General features: G+C 41.7%; 1 protein-coding gene across 1 annotated transcript; it reads left to right on the top strand.

Moving 5' to 3' along the window:
• Nucleotides 1-991: 991 nt before the first annotated feature.
• On the top strand, nucleotides 992-22,172 carry trmt1 (tRNA methyltransferase 1). The gene is made up of 16 exons (XM_071546127.1): nucleotides 992-1,124; nucleotides 2,799-3,156; nucleotides 4,776-4,971; nucleotides 7,673-7,860; nucleotides 8,589-8,704; nucleotides 10,273-10,385; nucleotides 11,067-11,215; nucleotides 11,801-11,884; nucleotides 13,645-13,714; nucleotides 14,030-14,164; nucleotides 15,324-15,409; nucleotides 16,107-16,215; nucleotides 17,418-17,494; nucleotides 18,186-18,305; nucleotides 19,319-19,433; nucleotides 21,744-22,172. Exons 2-16 carry the CDS (start codon nucleotides 2,813-2,815, stop codon nucleotides 21,801-21,803), a joined length of 1,962 nt encoding a protein of 653 aa, XP_071402228.1. The 5' UTR covers nucleotides 992-1,124; nucleotides 2,799-2,812; the 3' UTR covers nucleotides 21,804-22,172.
• The last annotated feature ends 826 nt before the right edge of the window (nucleotides 22,173-22,998 follow it).

Genomic DNA, 22,998 nt, shown 5'->3' with positions numbered 1-22,998 from the left:
GCAGGTGAGCCCTCCGGGGCCTCCAGGCGGGGCGGTGCAGCGCTGAATACTAAACAGGATGAGACTGCATTCAGGCGCGGCAGGAGGGGGAAACGGGCTGCCTGCTCTCCCCACTCTCTCTGTCATGCCAAATACTATTAACTCTATAATTCTCCAGTGTCAGATGTATACAGCACGACGCTCTGTGGACAGTTATTGTCATAGCGCCCCCCTTCCAGATGTGCAATTTTAGGTGGAATTACTTTTTTTTATTTTTTTTTTATAGGCCTAATCATTCATGTCCCAATTTTTTTTTTTTTTTAGGGGGAATTGGGTGCAAACCACTCAGCGAGATAAATGAATGAAAGTTAATGGCCGCTGTTTCCACCGTGAAATGATTGTTGCGCCGCTGTTTAGATGTGCAGGTCATGCATTTGCCACAGATAAGACATCTGTGATAATGTAGGTCACTGGGAAGATAATAAAGCGTGGTGTCTATGATCAAAATTCAAAGCTTCAGTTAATTAAACAATGCATTTATTGTCATTACCTGCATCATCATACTCATGCCCGAACAAAGAAATCACTGTATTTTTGTAGGGACTGTGATTCTCAATAGCGAGTTTAATTGACTTTATTTTTCTTGAAGTTTTTGTGTTATCTCCTATTATATTATAGGATAATGAGTTTATTCTTTTCGTAAGGGTTCATCATCCACTTCAGGCACGATAAGATTAAATTAGATTATTCATAAAGGCTGACTGATTTTTTTCCCCTACTCACTCTGTTCACATGTTCACTGCAGGGAAAGTAGGCCAGTGTGTACAGCTCAGCGGCTGACTGCGCGACCCTATCTGTCCTTACATTACACCGCTTACATGACATTACACGGCACCGCCAGAGGGGCGGGCTCGGGCTCGGGCTCGAGTTCCGCTCCTCGCTCCTCCGCGGTTCTTGCCTGTGCGGGCTTCCGTAGTTAACGCTCCAAACATGGCTGCCTCCGTGTGCTAACGTGAGGCGAGAAGTGGAGTGTGGAGAAACCTACAGCAGGACAGTAAACAGACCACGCACGGCCAGTTATATTGCTTTTACAGTAAAACCCCTGACAAGTGTAAAGCAGCATCAGGCTAGAGGAAGCGCCACAGGTAACTTTTCACTTGACGTAACTAGCTAGTAAATTAGCTAACTTTGCTAGCTTGCAGCAGCTGCAGTGCCTAACCCTATCCCTTTACTTTGCTGATGACTGGGTTTTCTTGCTAAGTAGCTGCTGTTTGCTAGCATTTACCTAATTGAGCCTTATTGAAGAGTATTACCAGCTGTGTTGACATATCAACTTAACGCTATTGTAGTCAATGTGATGAAGCCATTTGATTTCCCATAATAAATCTGCCACAAGCCATTGGAGATAGAGGCACAGTTCAGGTGGGGTGTACACAGTGGTGGAATGTAACTAAGTGCATTTACTCAAGTACTGTACTTTAGTACAGTTTAGAGGTACTTGCACTTTACTTGAGTATTTCCATTTCATGCTACTTTATACTTCTACTCCACTACATTTCAGAGGGAAATATACTTTTTACTCCACTACATTTATTTGACAGCTTTAGCTACTAGTTACTTTGCAAATTTAGATTATTAATACAAATTATAAAGCAACTAGTAAATTATGATATATTTTTATAGGTTAAGCTACCCATCAATATATAAAGTAATTAAAATTAGCTCCACCTTTACCAGCTGCAACATTAAATTGATGAACACATTAATGCATCAATAATTATAGTCCAATAACATTATATATATATGATTCTGAAATGGGCCATTCTGCATAATAACTACTTTTACTTTTGCTACTTTAAGTATATTTTGATGCTAATACTTTTTTACTTTGACTTAAGTAAGATTTTGAATGTAGGACTTTTAATTGTAACAAAGTATTTTTACACTGTGGTATTGCTACTTTGACTTAAGTCAAAGATCTGAATACTTCTTCCACCACTGGGTGTACAAGTCTTAACTCCTTGGTTGATTCCTTTAGATTAATTAACAAGACTTATCAGAATAGATAAAGCTCAACTACACAGACCGGCTTTTGTCCCATTTGTTTCCAGGCGGTGTCTTCAACGTAAACACACTATCACCCATTGGTTTTATATGAAGGTTTTTAACTGTCTCCCTTTTTATGAATTGAAAGTGTCTAGTTGTCTCTGATTGTTTGTACAGTTTCTGATTGTGCAGATTTGGTTGTCTTTTGTTTCATGTGTACATTTGGTATACCCAGGTTTGCTTTTGCCTCAGGACTCAGGAGTCTTTACCTGTATAATAGAACAGTGTATAACTGTGAAAATATCTCTGTTACTGTACTTATCTTTTTAATTTTGGACCATGTGGTTTGGACAGAGTTTCAGGTCAGGTCAGGTTCAGTTATGTGATACCCAATTTTATAAAGTGCAGGGTTGCAAAATTTGTTTTGATCCATGACATCAAGTACAGGTCCCATGTTATATGGGAGGGACCAACAAATTCCAGACAGCTGGTTACTCATCTAATTGCAGGTCTCTACTCTTGAAGACAGTCGTGTGCGTGTTTGATATTGTGACCTGATAAGGCCTTGTGGTGAAATGTTGTCACTGTTATGTTGCAAACGCTATTTTTTGTTTTCGTGCCAGAGCAAACAGAGAGGAAGTATGCAGAAGAGTGTGGAAATAATGTTTTGCAAGTTTTTATAGTCTTTTTTTAATCTGTCTTTGGAGACTTTATAGTATATTCTTAAGAAGACATTTGGCAATACTCAGGTCTTTATTTTGTTTTGTTTCCAGTACGTTTCCCCCTTATGCTGGTGCGCACGGCCCGGCTGTTCCCCCTCATTATCTCCCATCACCTGCACCAATCCAGCGCCCGTTCTGCCAGACAGAAGTTTTGGTCGAGCGTAGGCAGTGCTGCTGCTGCTGCCAGTAGAGGACTGAGATCCATGGAGCCCCTGCGAGCCGCTCAGGACCCCCAGCCAGAGGGAGCAAGTCCAGCCGGCGCCGCCGCTGCGGCGGACCTGGAGGAGACGCCACAAACAGGACTGTTGCCCGGGGAGACGGTGGTCAGGGAGGGCAAGGCGGCCATCTTGTTCCCCAGTGCCAATGAAGTGTTTTATAACCCAGTCCAGGAGTTTAACAGAGATTTAACGTGAGTATGAACACTGGCTGTTATCGTCTTTGCCCAAAGGTCCTAGTCATTCAACGTGAAGACGCATAATCACTTCATGCTAGAGATGTGAATCTCCTCAGACCGATTCAATATGAATCTACTTAGTGATTCAATGCAGAAAAGATGACTTTGAGCAGGTCGTCAATTCAATACGATTCTTTTTTGATTGGCTCTCATATGATTTGAGTCAGTCCCATAAAGAGCGATGCAGAGTTCACTGGTGTTCTTATGTTGACTCTGGTTAGGCCACTGAAAAATAATCAGCATTATTCAGCTATGAAATCAACATCTCAATTGGCATGATAATGTCATTACCATTGGCATAGTACCTGTATAACATACACACATTTCTCACCATTTGCATATTTTACACACATTTGATACATAATATACATTTGTCCGCTATTTCTCAAGAGCTTGACAACATAAATTAACATGTATTTTTTTAGTAATGGCAAAATTTGACCCACAGCTACAAATATGAAAATCATCCACCTCACCATAAAAGAGATAAAGAAAGAATAAGGCTAATTAGTCCTTATGATATAAAGCATCCAGATTATACCACTGTAGAAGTGACAATGTGTCTTTTAAATTAAGCACACTGTGACAGATTGCAGTGATAGAATAAAATGCCGTGGCAGGACACAACTACTTGTTTGCGGTTGACATTGCAGTGTTTGGTTTGCTGTAAAACAAACTCAGATGTTTCACTCACTATATACATGTGTGACAAGTGTGAAAAAACCAAGCAATCAAAATTGACAGAAAACTCCAATCATGGCTTCAAATGAGTGACACTTCTAGAGCTGCAATGATTAATCGATTAGTTGTCAACTATTAATAAGTCAAAATTCTCTGATTCCAGCTTCTTAAATGTGAATATTTTCTGGTTTCTTTACTCCTCTATGACAGTAAACTGAATATCTTTGGGTTGTGGACAAAACAAGACATTTGAGGACGTCATCTTGGGCTTTGGGCATTTTCTGACATTTTATAGACCAAACAACTAATCGATTAATCGACAATGAAAATAATCGTTAGTTGCAGCCCTAGACACTTCTGAGTCAGTGGTTTGAGCTGTCAGGTCGTTCACTGAATATTCAAGTGAATGCAGCATAAACTACAGCTGCAGTCACACAGCGTGACATGAAGGGAGAAGGAAATATGCAAAAGAACGAAACACTGCTACCGAAATCAATAGTCAATATTCACCCAGTCTCATACTGTGTGTTTGGTTCGTTACAGCTGTATCTTGCACAGCTGGCTCAGTCTCCCTGATTCAAATTGGATGATCATTCACACCTTCACTCTGTTAGTCACACTTTGCCAGTCATGCTTCTCAATAACTATTTTTAGGGCTCTCAAACGTGAGAACCTGCACTACAGCTTTGTAAGAACTCTGATTTCAAACCACTGTCCAGCTGGAAAATGATCTCTGACATTTAGGTGCAGAAATAATCACAAAAAGAGGTTTACTTTTGGGGAGAAGCAACTGTCATGAATATTTAGTAAGCTCTGGTTAGCCCGTTTCCTCCCTGTCATGACGATATTTGGGTTGTATCTGAGTCCTCCTCCGTGCCCTTTGCCCCCTCCAGATGTGCCGTGATCACAGAGTTTGCCAGAGATCAGCTGGCTCAGAGGGGGGTGAAGGTGGTGGTGCCGGGGGAGAAGGAGAGAGTGGTGGTTTCTCTGTCGGAGGAGAAGAACGAGGCCGACGGAGCGATGGAGGAGGAGGAGAAAAACGGCGTGAAAGAGCCAGTCGTAACCGCAGTGGTGGGGGAGAAATGCGAGGTACGGAGGATCGAATTTTCATGATACGATTATCTTCCCTTTATATCCCCATCAACCCTTTACATGGTGTTTGTCTGCAGTTCATCCAAATTACCTGAAAGTTTGCGGTTAGTGCTCTGATATCAGCTCACATTTTGCACTACAAATACACATTTAATGTTCTACAGTTAATTCCCTCCAAATGTAAAAGTGAATTGGGTTTAGCCCTTGTGTATAATTGTCATTACCATCATAACAACCTGGGCTAATAAGTTTCTGAAATAAATTCTGCACAGATCATCAAACTTTTGACCTTTCATATTTAATTGTTAGGATTAGAGCTGAACAATTAATCGAAAAAAAACCAAAACAAAATCGCAATATGAACCTCTGCATTCCCAAATCGTAGAGGCTGCAATTACTTGCTTAAGAGAGAGGAGCGTCCAACATGGATTTCTGAACAAGGTGTTTTAGAGCTGCAGGTTAATCTTTGGTCCATGAATCAAATACAATATTGGTGAAAACCTTTTATCATACTCAAACTCAATGAATCCTACACACTGACATCATTTTCTTTAACAAATTAACTTTTCGTTAAACAATTTTAAAGTTCTAAAAAAAAAAAATATGACTTGGAAAAATATTGCAATATTCTGTATTAGAATATTAGATTTTAGATTAGATTTTTCAGCCCAAGTTAGGATTTAGAGGTCCAGCTTTCTCTGAACCAAGCACTCGCTCTCTGCTCCTTGAGTTTCAATTCATCACTTTCCTATATAAATTCCCCACCAGTGACCAGACATGACACTAGAATTTAATTTGGGGAAAATAGGACAGAATCTATGGTATCTCAATTAGGGAGGTTAGTTCACTCTTCTCTGCTGCGGCCCCCAGTTTGTGACTGAGGCATTCAGAAAATCTTGTGTAGTGCAGCTTTAAACCTGCATTAAGCGATTTCAGACCCTGTAACCAATCCTGAAACTAACGTGTGCTACGTGGAGATTTCCATGAGACGTAATGATATAAACAAACCGCCACACACGCGGACCAGCTGTGTTGTTGTTTTCACCTCTTTCCTAAAGCGTGTTGTCACGTTCGGCCCGAGAAATGCCGAATCGATGAAGTGAGCGAGTAAACGTTTTGAACTAGTAAACTTGCTACCCGCCTCTTCACTTGTCATTGTGGGACATGTGACCTTCAGCGGGAGAAAAATCTGGCAAAGCGAGACTGGTAACCGGCGACATTTCTCCATAGGTACGTTTATTTTAGTCAGTAGCCTTCATGCATAGTTTGTCCTAAGGGGCTTCCGTCCAGTAGCTTTGCTGTGTGTGTGTTTACAAAATGTGTTGTGGTTTCTGTCACCCTCTAGTGGTCAGAAAAAATCGCTTTGTGTAGCTTTAAAGTCCCCATGAAATGAACTCCCATTACTTTTACTTCCTGGGAAACACAGTGGCCCTCATTTATGAAACGAACGTACGACAGAAAACTGGGCGTACGGTCATTTCCACGCAAAGCTCGGCATTTATCAATTTGGACGTGAGCGGAGGCTACGATCAAATCTCACGTCAAGTCTCAACTCGTGTACGCAAGTTTTGGAGTCAGCGTGGACTTGCGGTGCAGCAGAGTAAATCTGGCTGAGTCTGAGAATTGTTATTAGACCATATATTCTGACTGGCATCTAAGCATATGCAGCCACATATTCATCACTTAAAAATATGTAGCCTATGGCAAAATATTCTATTTTGTAAAGGCCTACATCGACTATGTGTCATACAGCCTATCCCTAACATAAATAGGTATTTTAATATTGTTTGCAATTAACGGTGTTAACAGTTTTCTGGTGATTAATTAAGATTAATTTCTCTTTCATTTTGGGATAGCCTACTTGTTTGAGGTCTGACCATTTTTACTTCACCTAAATGTAAAGAATTGCGATACAAGCTTTATATTAGGCTACTATTATATATATAGGCTATAAATATCACGGATGTATAAATTAAATATTCAAACCTCAGCTGGAGTTCGATTGTTGATCGCTGTTGACCGCAGCAGTGATTTTTTTCCATACTGCATTTTTCCGACTTCCTTTGATGCCACTTTTCAGGCTGCCTAATAGAACTCATTGGGTCAATTGGACTTGGGACGTTAGAGTTTCTATTTCGAGGTCGGAGAAGTTTCTCTTCTTGGACGTATTACGCCTCTCCATGTCGTAAACTCTGGGGGCGAGGCCTCTAAATCGAGAATATTTAGGGGCGTGATATTTAAATGATGATTGTTTTCAGTCGCCACATTTATCAACACCCGATCATTCTTACGCTGTGATTGACGAGATACGAACGTTTCATGAATCACACGTGAACCCTGTCGTAAGATGATTTCTGCGCTCGGCTCTGCGCTGGTTTCTACGGTAGATTGATAAATGAGGGCCAGTATCTTTCATGGTGACCTCATGCTGCACCAGTAGGAGTAAATAAAAATTCCAGCCAATAAAACCATCACAGATTTTTGAACAGTCCCGCCCCTTCACACTCCTCCCATCAAATCAAACTGCCTTTCTCTCCCTGACTCATATTCCATCGGTTTAGACTTTTGAACGATCCCTCCCTGCGTTATGTCCCGCCCCCAACATCCTGTTTCAACATTAAATGTGTCAACTCAAGGAGGTAAAAGATGCCACTTCATGGGGTCTTTTAAATACTGTTTCCCCGGCCCTGTGTTTCAGAGCGGGCTGCGTGTGTTGGAGGGCCTGGCGGCGTCCGGGTTGCGCTCGGTGCGTTTTGCCTTGGAGGTCCCCGGCCTGCGCGGCATCACCGCCAACGACTTCTCCACCAAGGCGGCGGCTCTCATCTCCAGGAACGCCCGGCACAACGCCGTGGACCACCTGCTGCAGGCCAGCTGCCGGGACGCCAGGTCCGGCCGCAAAACGCTCGGTCCTCCTTTCTTACCTATCTGCTCCTTTTCTCTTTTACTGTATTCTCTTCTCCTGCTCTGTTCATTCATCGCTGCTCTTATCTTCACTGCTCATCTCCAATCTTCTCCTGTTTCTTCTCTTCTGATCTCTTACTCTACTCTATTCATTTCTCTCCTGTCTCTTCTTCTGTTCTCTCATCTCGTCTGCTAGCTTTTCTTCTTTCTGTTCATTCTTCTTCTCTCCTCCTCTTTTCTCTTCTCTTTTCCATTTGACTCTTATCTTTGCTTCTCTTCATTTCTCTCTTCGGCTCTCCTCCCCATTCCCTTTCTCTCCTCTTCAGTCTTTTCTATTCTCTCCTCTCCTCTTCTCTTCTCTTCTCTTCTCTTCTCTTCTCTTCTCTTCTCTTCTCTTCTCTTCTCTTCTCTTCTCTTCCTTTCTCTGCTCTCCTCTGCTCTTCTTTTCTCTCCTCTTCTCTCCTCTTCTCTTCTGTTCTCTTATCTTCTCTTCTCTTCTCTTCTCTTCTCTTTTCCACCTTAATCTGCCCTCCTTTTCTACTTTTTACGACTCCCTCTCTCTCTCTTGTCCTCCATCCCTCTCTGCTCTCTGAGTTTTCTTTCCTCTTCTTTATCTTGATAGCTTTCAGTGGTCACGGATGTGAATTTGCGCTACCCATCCCTCATCCCTTCATAACATATTTTCCTCCCCCCCCCCCTCCCTTTTTCTCCAGTATGCTGATGTATGAGATGCGAGGAAAGAAGGAGCGCTACGATGTCATCGATCTGGACCCCTATGGTAGCCCCGCCCCCTTCCTGGATGCCGCTGTGCAGGCTGTCGGCGAGGGAGGTGGGTAGTTCTCTTAATCCATCTATCCATCCCTCCATCTCTTCTCCTGCTTTTCTCTCTGTTCCTCCCTCTGGCTCAGTTTAGGGTTTGAATAGGACTGATGGTAAACAACAGCTTGACAGTATTAGCCATATTTGTATATTTTTTTTTACAGATCATGATGTTGAGAATTTGAAAAGCTGATTGGAAATGGCAGAATTCGCTTTCCTCAATATTGCAAAAATAGTTTAAAGGCTCTCTGGAAGCGGCAAGATTTGTTAAAGCTCCTCAGGGCAAGATTTAGATTTAAAAAGACTCCTGGTTTATCAGCCTGAATCACAAAGTATGGCTGAAATAGAGAAGAGCATCTGATACCCCTTTGCCTAAATGAAAATCTGGTGTCAGTATGGTCACTTCTCCACCCAGAGGAAGTGACAAATCGAAACTTAAGAGTAAAATCTGTCTCCTAAACAGCAGTGAGCAGATAAAGCTGGACTCACCAACATTAGATCGTCTCCTCTCTTGTCTCTTTGGTTTCTCTGGTATAAAGCATCACAGACCGGCCGGGTTTGTAAACATGAGCGAGCTGTGTGACGTTTACTGACCTCACTGCACAGGATTTCTGGGTACTGAAGTACTGAAACATTTTCAAGCAGTTGCCAGTTGTGAAGTTGCCTAATGCAGCTTTAATGAGGAAAGTCTGTGATAGGTAGCGATGGAAACGCATTTGTCGAATAAATAATGATGTTGGCTGGGCAGGATCAGCTTGATTAATGGTTCCGTCTCATTGCACGACCGTTGACCTTCTGAACTGTTCAAATATCTGTCGTACCTGCTGACTCTCCCATATATAAAGCATCTGTTGTCCTGGTTGATGCGTTAGAATATTGCCAAGTGCATTTCTTTGTTTTCCTCTTCAGACCAAAGTATGAAACAGTAGCTGTCAGTTTAGAAAAATAACGACGAGCCCAAAACTAATCCATTCTTGAAAGAGTCTTTTTTCCTGGTGGATGTGTTTGTTTTGACATTCATGAAGGCTTTTTATTCACTTCAGCCCAGCTGACGGGAAATTGCATTTTAGGTTTTTGTGACATTTCAAAATTTGGCATAAAATTCGCTTGACAGCTGGATGGGAAACATAGCTGTTTACTCAGGAGCTGCTACCAGAATTGGGTCAAATGGTGTTTGCAAATAATTGTTGTTTGGTTTTATCCTACTTCGAGTCCCAGATGGGTGGGGTTTGCTTCATAGAGCAGTACAATGAATAAAGTTTAGGCTGATTGAAAGTCTTTTTTAGTGTACTCAACTTATCTAACACTAGGTGTTTTGTTCTGAGGTAGTAAGCCCCACCCACCTGGTGCTCCCTGTGGGCTGAAACAAAGAGAGTTTTTTTTGACTACAGTTTGTCCAAGGTCTGAATCTTACTTTTCTTTCTTCTTTCCTGCTTTTTTTCTCATATTGTTTCCTTTCACTCTTTTGTCCTCTTCCCTGACGCTCTCCCTCTCTCTCTCCCTCTCTCTCTCTCCCTCTCTCTCCCTCTCTCTCCCTCTCTCTCCCTCTCTCTCCCTCTCTCTCTCTCTCTCTCTCAGGTCTGTTGTGTATAACATGTACAGACATGGCAGTGATGGCAGGCAACAGCGGAGAGACCTGCTACAGCAAATACGGCTCCATCTCCATCAAGGCCAAATACTGCCATGAGATGGTGAGGGGGTGGAGCACACACACACACACACACACACACACACACACACACACACAACCACATCACCACTTTGCATCCCCATTGTTGATAGAGTGTGTGTGTGTGTGTCTGTGTGTCTGCTCACAAAAACATAATGAATGTTGTAATGGATTTTGGCCTGGGGGTATGTGTAAAAGTTTTACTATTAAACGTTTTAGTACAGTACACCTTGTGGCTGTGTGTGTGTGTGTGTGTGTGTGTGTGTGTGTGTTCTTGTATTTCTATTCTTATGAGGACCAAATGCCCTCATAAGGACAGTGAGGACATTTTTCTGCTCTTCACTTCTTCGAGAGGCTTGTTTAGGATTTGGGTTTAGGGTTAATACTAGAATTAGGATTAAATTTAGGTAAAGTTAGGGAATGAATGTAGTCAATGATGGTCCTTACAAATATAATAGTACAAACGTGTGTGTGTGTGTGTGTGTGTGTCTTGGTCACTCACTGTCCCTCAGGTTGTGGCATTTTTCAACATGTTGTGTGGCAAGATATTCTGTTTTCTGCTCACCTAGAACTACTATTCTTTTCACAGTTTCACAGCTTTTCACATTTCAAGAGAAAGTGAATGTCTCTCTTTCTCTTTCCCCCTGTCTCTCTCTCCCCCTGTCTCTCTCTGTCTCTCTCTGTCTGTCCCCCTCCCCCCCAGGCTCTGCGTATCATCCTCCACAGTCTGGACCAGAGGGCGGGGGTGTACCAGCGCTACATCAAGCCCCTGCTGTCTGTCAGCGTCGACTTCTACATTCGCGTCTTCGTCCGCGTCTTCACAGGACAGGCCATGGTCAAAAACTCAGCTAGGTGCTCACACACACACACACACACACACACACTGGCATACATTAGGCTGTGTACAAGCATAGGCAGATACGACCAGATGAGATAAGATGAAACAAACTTCAGGTTGTTGCAACAGCAAGTGGGATCAGGATACAGCAAAGAAAAATAAAATATAAACAAGAATATAGCAAAAGAGGATCATATAAACATATGCAACTGATACTAGAGCATGTATAGAAATAGAAATGTATGGATGAAAGTATGAACAAAAACAAAACAGCAGCTGTACAACTTATGGAGATTAAGAAATAAACAACTGGAAAACTATGTACATTATATATGTAAATTGTAATAAATGAGAGGAAAAATGAGAATGCAAAGAAAAACAATATTCAGCATGGACTGGAGTCCAAAATGGACTCACATTCACATTAACAGGTCTACAGAGGGAATGTAGATATATGCATGCACACACATATGGATATAGTTAACGTTTTTGGACAGAAAGACAAAGTCTCTGTGTTTCAATGCGTACACACACACACACACACCCCATATCAGTGCTCAGATCTGACATCCTGCCTGTCCTCATGTCTTGTGTTGCAGCAAACAGGCTCTGATCTACAACTGTGTTGGCTGCGGCTCTTTCCACTTACAGAGAATGGGCAAGAGAACGAGCCACGGAAAACAGTAAGACATTCCGCTTCATTATAGCTCGTTTTCTTCAGTTTGAGGGTTCGATGATTTGTCGGTGATTTCACTGAGTAGTTCCTCCAGTCTGGTCGAAGGCGTGTTGATCAGTGAAATCACCTGGAGTCGGCTTTTGTTGGAACGAAAACCTGTAAACGGCATATTTGAGGTTTGAGACCACTGATCCAAAAGCGTCAGGTTTTGGTGTCAGTCCCTCAGAATCTAGAGCCGCCATTTTGCACCAAGAGACCAGTTCAACAATCATACAGGGAGAAATCCATCGTAGGAGAGGAGAGAGACCAATTTCTCCACCCACAGGAGCAGGAGAGAGACCAGAATGCAACTGTTTTTTGCATATGTTATGAACAGATGAATTGTTGTCTAGTCTCTTAAATTAATTAGCGTGGCACTTCCTGTGTGTATTTTGTGCTCCATCGACTCTAAAACTGTAACACATTGTTTGGGTCTCTGGTAGAAGCCATAAAAACCTAACTAGCCATCACATTTCAAACTTCTGCTCATACAATGTGATAAACAACAGTGGTGTTTGTCTGTTCCCCCTTTGACTCCAGTTGGTTTAGCATGACCCATGGCTAGATCATGGATATTACAAGTAAACCAAACCTGTATAGTATGGTTAAAAAAAAGATTTCCCACATGTCAAAGAACCATGTGACTTAAAACACACCCGTCTTATCAGCCTAAACCACAACGTGAGACGGCAATAAAGAAGAGTGTCCCATCCCCCCCTAATTGAGAAGCTGTAAATTTTACACTTCTTCAATTCTTCACCCACAGAAAGTGACAAATCTAAACTTAAAGTCACAAGGAAACGACACTTTGATGGTGTCTTGCTTTCCATAATTTGTCATTTTTTCGCTTGAAACAGGATGTCGGGGCGGGACATAACACGAGGTGGGGCCGTCCAAAAGTGTCCCAAAGTTGAAAAAAAAATGCTTTGCACATAATCTCGATCTATCGCAAATTACCAATTATTCAAAATGATTAAATTCCAGCCCCTGAGACACAACATGGTATCTCAGGAAGGGGAAACAGGGATTTCACCGCACTGCCATGTTGTCACTTGTGTCACTCTGAAAGCTGTGAAGTTGCAGGTTTTATGTAATGGAGGAGTGGAGGGGGGTTGTTAAAAATAGCTGTGATGGTGTTATTGATTGGAATTTTTATGTTCACCTGCTGGTACGGCATGAAGTAACCACTAAAAATACAGTTTTACATGAAGTAAAAGTAGTGGGATTTTGATTAAAAAAAAAAAAGAATACAAGAAAATATCTATATTTACATTTGTTTTGGCATTTATTGTTAAATATGTGTATGTTATGATATGGTGAATTGGCAAAGGTGTAAAAGTAATTTCTCATTTCATTGTGACTCCTGGAATTATGCAGTGACCAAAAGAAGTGTTAAACAAATCAAAACTATCTTATATTTTAGATTCTTTAAAGCAGCCGCCCTTTGCCTTGATGGAAAGGCAAAGGCTTTGGAAAGAAATTCATACATAGGATCAACTTCACTATTTATATTTGTCTAAGAAACTCATTTCAAGCATTTAAGCAGAAGCCTTGAGATCAAAATGGATTCAAGAGAATGAAAAACATAGTACATTCAATCAGGGGTTTTGACTGGTAGTGTATGTTTTTTTTAGTTTCTCAGTTGTGTCTCTTCAGTGTGTTTGCTGCGGTGGATTGACTGTGTGTCTGTGTGTGTGTGTGGTAAAGCTGAATCTGTTGTGATTTCAGTATGAAATACTCTTCTGCCACCGGACCTCCGGTCGGACCGCATTGTGAACACTGTGGACAGAGACATCAGGTGACACACACACACATAACTATGACTTGAATGTATGTATTCAATAGCACACACACACACCTCATAAAGACTTGCATGTATGTATTCATAAGTATACACAAACGTTTCTTACATAGCTTTTTGCTTTTACTGTTCATTTTTTTCCATTTTGTCTTCACTTTGCCACCTATTAAGTGCTTTGTGATTCACCCAGAGTGAATGTTAATGCCAGGTGGAAAGGTGATCACATTCTTTATTACTGTACACACACAGACACACACACACACACACACACACACACACACTAAATGAAGCCTCTGTCTGTCCTCCCTGCAGCTGGGCGGTCCTGTGTGGGCGGAGCCTCTCCATGACACAGAGTTCGTCCAGAAGGTTTTGACGGCGGTGTCGGGGAACCCGTCCCGCTTCGGAACTGCCAAACGCATCGAGGGCATGCTGAGCATGGTCACCGAGGTGAGGGGGGGGAGGGGTCAAAGGTCACCAAGGGGAGGGAGGAAGGAGGGGCCAAAGGTCACCAGGAAGTAATGGATGTAGACAAGTTTGGATACTAGCCCGGTGGAACTATTTGGTTGCCACACAGAATTTGAATGGATAGAAAGGTCTTTCCCTTTCTAATCAACGCTCCTGGATGGTCGGAGCGGCGGCCATTTTTATGTGTACCGTTCCCTCATAAAACTTCCTTGGTACCATTGGCCTAACTTCTGTATAAACCGACTTACGGCAAGTCGCAGCGAGGACCAGGCAGTGGAAAACTGGCGTCGCTCTGTCTCCGTTGCTTTGCTGTCAGCAGGAGGCTACTCAAGGGTTTTTGGACCGATTGGGTTAATCGCTCTATATTACTGTTGGCAAGTTGTCACATTTTATTCATTAAACGTTCGTCTTGTAACATTACAAAGCTAACCCACTCACGCTGAGTGGCAGCCGATGTGACACACTTTATGGCCTTAATGGCCAAACTTCCGTTGTCACCATAGAAACTAAACCTACGCGCCATTTTTTGGTGTACCAGCCAAAATACCATAGAAAACAATGGCAAGACTGTTCTATCCATTCAAATTCTGTGGTTTGCCATTTACGTTTACCTCCATTCTAGAGTTTGTTTTCATCTACTGGGAGTGCCATGTGGGTGGGGTTAAGTATCGGTATCAGTTGAGATGGCGTCAGATAAGTTAATAAAATTGAAAAAATATGATAAATTGACTTTAAAGTAGTCTAATTTCCCCAAGGGATCAATAAATTGCTATCTTATCTTATCTTAAACTTCCTGACTTTGACTGTCTTGTCCTGTTGTGGCAAACCAAAGTTAAACAAACAAAAGAATGATTGTGAGGGAGAGTCTTGTTCCAAAATGAGAAATCCAAAAAAAACAACAAACCATTACCAAATGATTGATAGCACAACATTAAATGATTTTACTTTCAACAGAGAGGCAGGTAATTTAAGTTACTAGTTGCCAAAAACACTTTTGCAGACCGTATCCTCTATATTTTAGAGACATGAAATGATTAACTTGATTTTGTTTTACTTGAAATGGATACATAGCAGTTTGGAAGTGAGTGCTTCAGTCTGCTAACAGATGGTAACATCTCATCTCATGTGGTGTTTGTTCCAGGAGTTGGAGGACGTTCCTCTCTATTACGCTGTGGACAATCTGAGCAGCACCATACACTGCAACACCCCACCACTGCTCCAGTTCAGGTAGAACACACACACACACACACACACACACACACACACACACACACACACAAATAGGGATGCACAATATTGACGAAAATTCATATTGCGTTTTTTTTTTTTCCTGAATATTGTGAAGTGGACACAGCTTTTCGATTTCTTTTCATTTTCAGTTTCAATGCTTGTCAAAAAAAAGAGGTTTAACTGAACCACAATGTTTTTGCAGCATTTTTCCAGTTAGTATCAACAGTACTACCTCCTCTCTTACCTCTTGTCTTTTTCACTGGGGTTCAGTCAAACGTTACTCAGCCAGAAAAGCTGTGGTTCTTTAGCTCCGCCCACTGATGTTTAACTCAGCCAATCAGATTATTTCTACCTCCAGTGCAGCTCTGCCTCTGATAAATGTTTGTATAACTAAAACTCCAATGTGCTGTTTTCCTTACATCATGTGTTTCAGCCATGCACTGTGAAACTCTTAGCTGTCAGTGTGTCCCTGCTTTGTCATCAAGGAAAATTCCTCGACATTTGTTCATTTGTACATTGTAAATAAACTGATTCTCTCTCTAATTGTACTGTGTGTGTGTAGGATAAAGGCATTGTAGTTCTTTGTTCGAAGTCTTGTATATATGTGTGTGGGTGTGTGAAAAAATATCAGAAAGAGTTTCAGCATATCTCTCTCTCTCTCTCTCTCTCCCTCTCCCTCTCTCTCTCTCTGCAGGTCTGCTCTCCTCCATGCGGGTCACAGGGTTTCCCTCTCTCACGCCTGTAAGAACGGCATCAAGACGGACGCTCCTCCTGCGGTCATCTGGGACATCATGCGCTGCTGGGTAAACACCACTGACTTAACACCCTCCCTGGCCTATGTTAAAGTGTGTGTGCGTGCGTGTGTGTGTGTTTATGGGAATGGGGGGAGGGAGACTAGATGTTAGAGAAGCAGGCTTGAGACCAGAAGGTTGGCAGGTTGTTTCCCCAGACCAGCTGGGAGAATCTGGGTGTGGAAAGAGTGAATGAGGAACGTGCACCCCTCCCTTAAAGTGCTATTGAACTTTGGTAGTATCTTGGGTTGTGTATCTTCCTCCACGATAAAACCCCAAAATTGGCGATTCTCTGTTATCTGTTGCTCCTAGGGCTGGGCGATATGGACAAAATCAAATATCACAATATTTTTGACCAAATACCTCGATATCGATATTGCGACAATATTGTAGGGATGACTATTGGTGCTTTCACAAAATATTTACACAATGAGATTTTTGATAAATAATCATCAGTAATGTGGATATAATGACTAAGTGGGTAAAGGCAAAGAACAGTCTGGTAAGTTCAGAAAATGACATCACTTTACTGTAATGCAGCCTTTAAAACCAGGAAAAGACACTTATGTCATATCACGATATTACGATATCCAAAATCTAAGACGATATCTAGTCTCATATCACGATATCGATATAATATCGATATATTGCCCAGCCCTAATTGCTCCGGTAGAGGAGATTGGAGAATTGCGTTTCTTCATATATATATTTATTTATTCACTGCCATTGTATGGAGGAACATCACACTTCTAGCATATAAACAAACGCAAACAAAGCAGCATGGTGTAGCTGGAAAAGAGCATACAAGGATAAATAAAGGTTTAAAACGGACGTAGGAGAAGATTGGAGATACTTGACACATTTGGCAATTTTCCTAAAATATTACAAAAGCACAATATGCGGATGTGTGAGAACAAGTAGACTTGTTGTAGAATACAGAATGTCTCATTAAAATATCGGTAATAAATGACTTCAAGTCTACCTCATAACAACAACTTATGCCAGTGCACAGGATCTGATGTAACCATCTCTTGTGCTGGTTTGGATGTTGGAGGAACAAGGGAGTGTGTGAGGCAGGTAAATGGGTTTATCAACTGGGAACTTCCCATCACAGATGTTTATTTGAATTAGGCCCCGATCACGCTGTGGGTGAGCGTTGTTGTCATTGATACGGCGGAGGTGCTGACTGCATGTTGATTGGTTGTCTGCCGCAGGAGAAGGCCAATCCTGTGAAGAGGGAGAAGCTGTCGGAGAGCAGCCCCGCCTTCAAGATCCTCTCCACCGAGCCCAGGTGAGACCGCAACACACGCTGCACACCCACAGAGCTGCTGGATGAAGCTCATATATTGTTAGCGTTATTATCATTTTTGTATACAGTAGAAGAAGAAAGCTAGATTGCAAAGCGCTAAAAATAAAGTGAAGAAAGCAAACCTTAAAAGTCAGCTGGAACAAAGGGAAGACTGCTGTCTCAGCAGATCAGAAATAGCTCAAGGCTGAAACAGTAATGTGATCAAAACTATACAAATATAAAAATAAAGTAACACTATCGGCTTGAAAGTCCACACAGCCGGTCAGTGACGACTGAGTACAACATCCAGTTCATGCAGAAGGAGAGCTGATACTACTGTCTTGTCTTGTAAAGGCCAGCTCAGCAGATTTCTGAAAACGTACTGGACTCCCAATAAGAAAACTTTTAATACTACAACTGCATAATTAGCCAGAGGTAGTTAATGGTAAAATTCAAGTTCATAAAAATGACTTTCCAGTTGTTTCTCAGTGGAAGCGAGTTGCTAATTGAATTTTCCTCTGCGAGAATAAGTTTAAACGTCTTGCTGACACACATTATCAGCAATAATAAAAACCTTTTCATGGAGAAAACAAAGAGAGCGATTGTGTGCTTGTATAACCTTGGGTTGGATTGTGTGTTTGTATGTGTGTGTGTGTGTGTGTGTGTGTGTGTGTGTGTGTGCGTGTGCGCACAGCCTGCAGGCGTGTTTCACTGTAAGGGAGGATGCCAACCCTCAGTCCCGTAAACGCCACCTGACCCGCTTCCAGGAGAATCCCCAGGCCTTCTGGGGCCCCAAGGCTCGCGCCAGGGCTGGGTGAGTAACACTAACATTAACACTAACATTAACACTACACTAATATTAACACTAACATTAACACTAACACAGGCTCCACCCGCCTACAGTACATCATAGACACACACACACATCTAGCAGCAACAGTGTCAAGGATGGTCCAGGATCACACCCCTAAGCCATCTAGCCCTTGTCATGAGGACCACACGATGTAATTTGCTACTTTTCCTATGGGGGCCGTCACCTGTACAAGTTTCATCAAGGTTAATCTAAAGGTGTGTTAATATTACGGGCTGCAAAAGATACAGAACAGTCTGGTGTACCAAGCTACATTGTTGCCAACGGAGCAGGAAAGTGTATAGGATGTGTAAGGATAGTGTTGCCAACTGTCATTCTTGCTAATTGAAATTATTCATCAAGTAAATAATAATAAAGTAAATATAACTACCCTACCTTACCCTCCCTCTGCTCTGGTTGGTTCGGAAAACAGTTGAAGCAGCTGAACTTCAGTTTGTAGCTGCTACATCTCACTCTCTGGTGTTTGTAGCTTCGTGTTGTCGGCTTCCATTGAAAATGAATGACTTGCTGTTGCTTTGTAGCCCGCAGACTGAACGCATCATAAGACGTTTCAAGACCTTTTTAATGCCAGTTAGAATGAATTATCAGACCAATTTCACCACTGAAATGAGTGTGAAAAGGAAAAAAACAGTACTGTGAGTACCTCCTCAGAGTACTCACAGTACTCTGAGGAGTAACTTTCCCTCCCTCCACTTCTCTCTCCTTCCTTCATCTGTTTTCTGTTTTTCTTAACCCCATCCATCTTTCTCTCTCCTTACATCTTTGTCTCCTTCCTTCAATCTAAACTTTTCTTTCCTTTCTACCATCCGTCTTCCCCTACCGCCTCCATCTTGCTTCCTACCTGCCACCTTTTCTCTCCCCCCTTCCTCTCTCTCTCCATCCTTCCCGCTCCCCTCCTCCACCCCGCTCTCTCTCTCTCTAACTGTTCTCTCTCCCCCTCTCTCTCTCTCCTCCAGCGGCGGCATCTGTACCGACCTGCAGGACAGGAGGAAGCAGTGCCAGAACAAGAGGAAGAACCAGATCACAGACTCCTCCCAGCTGAAGAACTTCCCCTGCAAGAGGTTCAAAAAGGTCAGTTCTGCCGACTGAGGGGAAAAATGTTCATGTCAGCCTCCTAGTGGTCATTACAAGTAGGACATGTGGGAATGTTTCGTATATTTTTTGATATCTCTTACTTGGCATCATGAATTGTGGAAAAGTTATCAGTTGTATTCACACTAATACAGTTGGCTCATGAAAAGTGAGCAATATCTGCTGCAGTTTGTTTATGGTTGATTTTAAAATACCTGAGTTAAACAAGAAGGAGCGCCACAACAATTGACTGTATCTTGGATCTGGTAATCTGCAAGATCGTATTTAGTCTCCATCTTTGTTGCTAAGGGCTCGTTGCTGTGGTGTTTCTGCACTGCACTTCCCAGAGATCACCTGTCAATCAAACAGTGTGGGCGGGACTGTGACGTCTTCCTTCCTTGGATTTTATGTGGATGAAGTTTGAGTTTCTGAAGGCGGCGCTCTCTTCTTTCTTTATTCCAAACGAACCGGAAACGTAAAACGCATCACTTCCTTTGTGGAACAGAGAGTGGAGAAGCTTTATGAACTGGATATACTGTAGGTTGGATCAGTATTGTTTGGTTTATTTTTCCTCCACTGATACATAATATGATAAAGGGGGAAAAACTGCAAAAGTGGTAAATGGCTTACCATTGTTTTTACCCTTATTGCTTTTTCATAGGGTATCTGGTCTGAAAAAGATCTAAATTTAAGGACTTAAAAGTATGAAAATATCTTAAATCCACTTATTAGACGTCCTTTTCTTTTCTTTTACGCTTTATGTCCACTCTGATCAATACAGAACAGTTAGTAGAACAATATGCAACCTATCTGCTTTACTAAACACAATTGGACTTCATGTCTCTTAATTATTTTACTGTTGTTTCTTATACTGACTATTTATTGTTTCAGAGCTTTCATTATTTGTAACAGGCTGGTTTTACCAGCTTTGATTCTGGATTCTGGTTTAAACCAGAAGGGCACTCGGAGAGCGCAGACCTCCGCCAAGGTTCATGCTATTATTGCTTGTTTGTGAGTCAGATCCGGATCCACTCCAAAATTTAATGGGTTCTTCCTTGGCCCATGCTACACCCTTCCATGAAGTTTCATGAAAATCGGACCAGTAGTTTTTCCATAATCCTGCTAACAGACAAACAAACAAACGGCACCGAAAACATAACCTCCTTGGCGGAGGTAATTAAATCCAATTCCAGGTAGCATTAAAAAATCTGTCTTTCTGAAACAGCAGATACCCAGTTTTTCTCCTCTATATTTGCTGACTTTTTTCCTGTTTTACTTACTTTTAATAATATTTTTACATGGATGATCAGGAAGATCCTTGATGATTGGAAGAAAATAATTATTTTACTGCACTTTATGCTTTTAAATTAGGTTTTTATGACTTTCTACTAATGGGGACATTCCAAAGGAAATTTAATATTTTAATATTGCCGATATGCCAATATTCTCTGACTATTAACTGTGCAGTCCTACAGTAGAAGCACAGCAGCCTGCCAGAGAGTAGACATCATGGTAACATGGTTTCTATTGCAGCACATAAAGCAGCTGGTAATGGAGTTTCTCGTGGGAAATATGGTTTCAGCACATCATGTACTGCATGGCAGCGCTGGCACACACCAGTCTCCTGGAACTGGAGGGAGACGGTTAACTTATTAATAATGATTACACTTGTTCAGTAGTTGTGTCCTGGGTGGGAAGTGAACACCAGACACACGCTGGTGGATTTGTCTCCTCTATCATCTCTCTGGCAGCTCGCCACGCCGCTCACCTGCCAGGGAGATGATCCATTTACCAGCTTCTGCCAAAACATAGCTGTGTTTGGAGGTTTGGAGGCTGGATTCTGCTCTAAACATCAGCTTCACTGGTGAAACAGAGAGAGAGGAGGTTAGAAACACTGGAACCCACCGGGCTCTATGAATATGACAAGGAGAGGAATCACTTCTCCATTCTTTTCAACTGTTTGAAAAGATTTTTTTTACTTTTTAAATGTTTTAAATAGGAATGGTAGAATCTTATTTTAATGACTCAATTAATGTGATTGATTTTAACATCTTGAAAATATCCATCCATGTTATACCTGCTGTTTAACATTATCTTACATATATGAAATTAAATACAAGAAATGTATGAATGAAAAGAATGGTAAAAATGAAATTAACTGCAGCATTATGAGGGTGTGCTGTGTGCAAAATAACTGCAGAATGACACACTGAAAATAATAGTGTGTAATAATAATAATAATACCATATTTACTTTAATAAACTTTTTGTATTTTTTCACTTTTTAACAGTGTATTGTGCTCTTTCCCAGGGAACCTGCAGCCACGGAGACGACTGCTGCTACTCCCACGACCTGCAGCTGACGGACTGATTCTCCTCCTCTTTCACTCACTTTTATCCTTTTTGGATTTTTTTTATTATGTTTTTTTTTCCTGGGGTTTAAGTACAGGCCCAGTGCAGCCTGCGCATGGCGAGGATGATGTAATGAAATTAGATTGTTTTTGGGTGGGAATGCAACCAAAGAACTGTATTGGAAATATACGTATCCATTTTATGCCGGAGCTTTCTGTTTCAGTTTTTTTTTTTTTTTTTGACTGTTGTGACTGACGGTCTAATAAAGTCCTTATCCCGCCTCTAAATCCCCCTCCTTTCGTTGTGTAGTGTGTATAAGTTTTGTGTCAAGTCATCAGTTTTGACAGTTTTACCATTGCTGAGCCAGAAGGAAACCACTGGATGTTAGTTTGACTACATATTCACACACAGCCTGTGTGTGTGTGTGTGTGTGTGTGAGAGAGAGAGACAGAGCCTGGTCACTTGGTCAAAAAATTCCTCCATTAGCCTTCAAGCTAAAGTAGTGTACCGGTCACCAAATCCAACACACTCTTTGATATTCAATAAAAATTTTTGCTTCTCAACTATATTTGATTTCACGTCACTTGGCTTTTCGGATGGAAAAGCACTAAAAAAGTTGCAATATATTCAAAATATGTTAAAATTAAAATTTTATATTAAAGAGTAACTAAACCCCAAACCCAAATCTGTGGTGAGGCCTGATATCTAATGGTGAAAAGTATGGTACTGAACTGGCCATCTGCTATTGGCTGGTCTTTGGTGCTAGGGGATGATGTCACCTTCTATAGAGTACAACAGGTGGAGACATCAAAGTTGAGTAGCAGCTGCTATCTGAGCCGTATTTTGAAATTGGGTCCTAAATATTTTTGTGAAACCAGTTCAAAACAGTTTTAAAGAGTAAATAAACTGTTTTGAACTGCTTTCACAAAAATATCTGGGACCCAATTTCAAAAAATGGCTCCGATAGCGGCTGTGGACGACATCTTAACTTTGAAGGTGACATCATCACCTGGCACCAAAGACCAGCCAATAGCAGAAGGCCAGTTCAGTACCCTACTTTTCACCATTAGATATCCGTTTAGTTAGTGCGGCTTCATATCAACACCTATTCAGTGTCAAAATGTCTGCTGGGAGAACTGGCTTCACTCCCTCAGTGTGTGTGTGTGTGTGTGAACATATAACATGAAGATACAGGTAACACACACAGAAAGTCT

The sequence above is a fragment of the Centroberyx affinis genome, unplaced genomic scaffold (genome assembly GCF_046629955.1).
Source record: "Centroberyx affinis isolate AG114_WGS23_722 - 3 ecotype Tasmania unplaced genomic scaffold, CSIRO-AGI_Caff_v1 ptg005133l_1, whole genome shotgun sequence".
NCBI classification, from domain to species: Eukaryota; Metazoa; Chordata; class Actinopteri; order Beryciformes; family Berycidae; genus Centroberyx; species Centroberyx affinis.
Note: the sequence above shows the minus strand (reverse complement) of the source record. Positions and strands in the feature narration are given on the sequence as shown.

Bases quoted from the DNA above. Each gene is read 5' to 3' on its own strand.
- trmt1 (XM_071546127.1), top strand. From the start codon at position 2,813: ATGCTGGTGCGCACGGCCCGGCTGTTCCCCCTCATTATCTCCCATCAC. The intron at 16,216-17,417 runs GTAAACACCACT...TGTCTGCCGCAG, and splicing joins GGGACATCATGCGCTGCTGG to GAGAAGGCCAATCCTGTGAA. The intron at 19,434-21,743 runs GTCAGTTCTGCC...GCTCTTTCCCAG, and splicing joins CCTGCAAGAGGTTCAAAAAG to GGAACCTGCAGCCACGGAGA.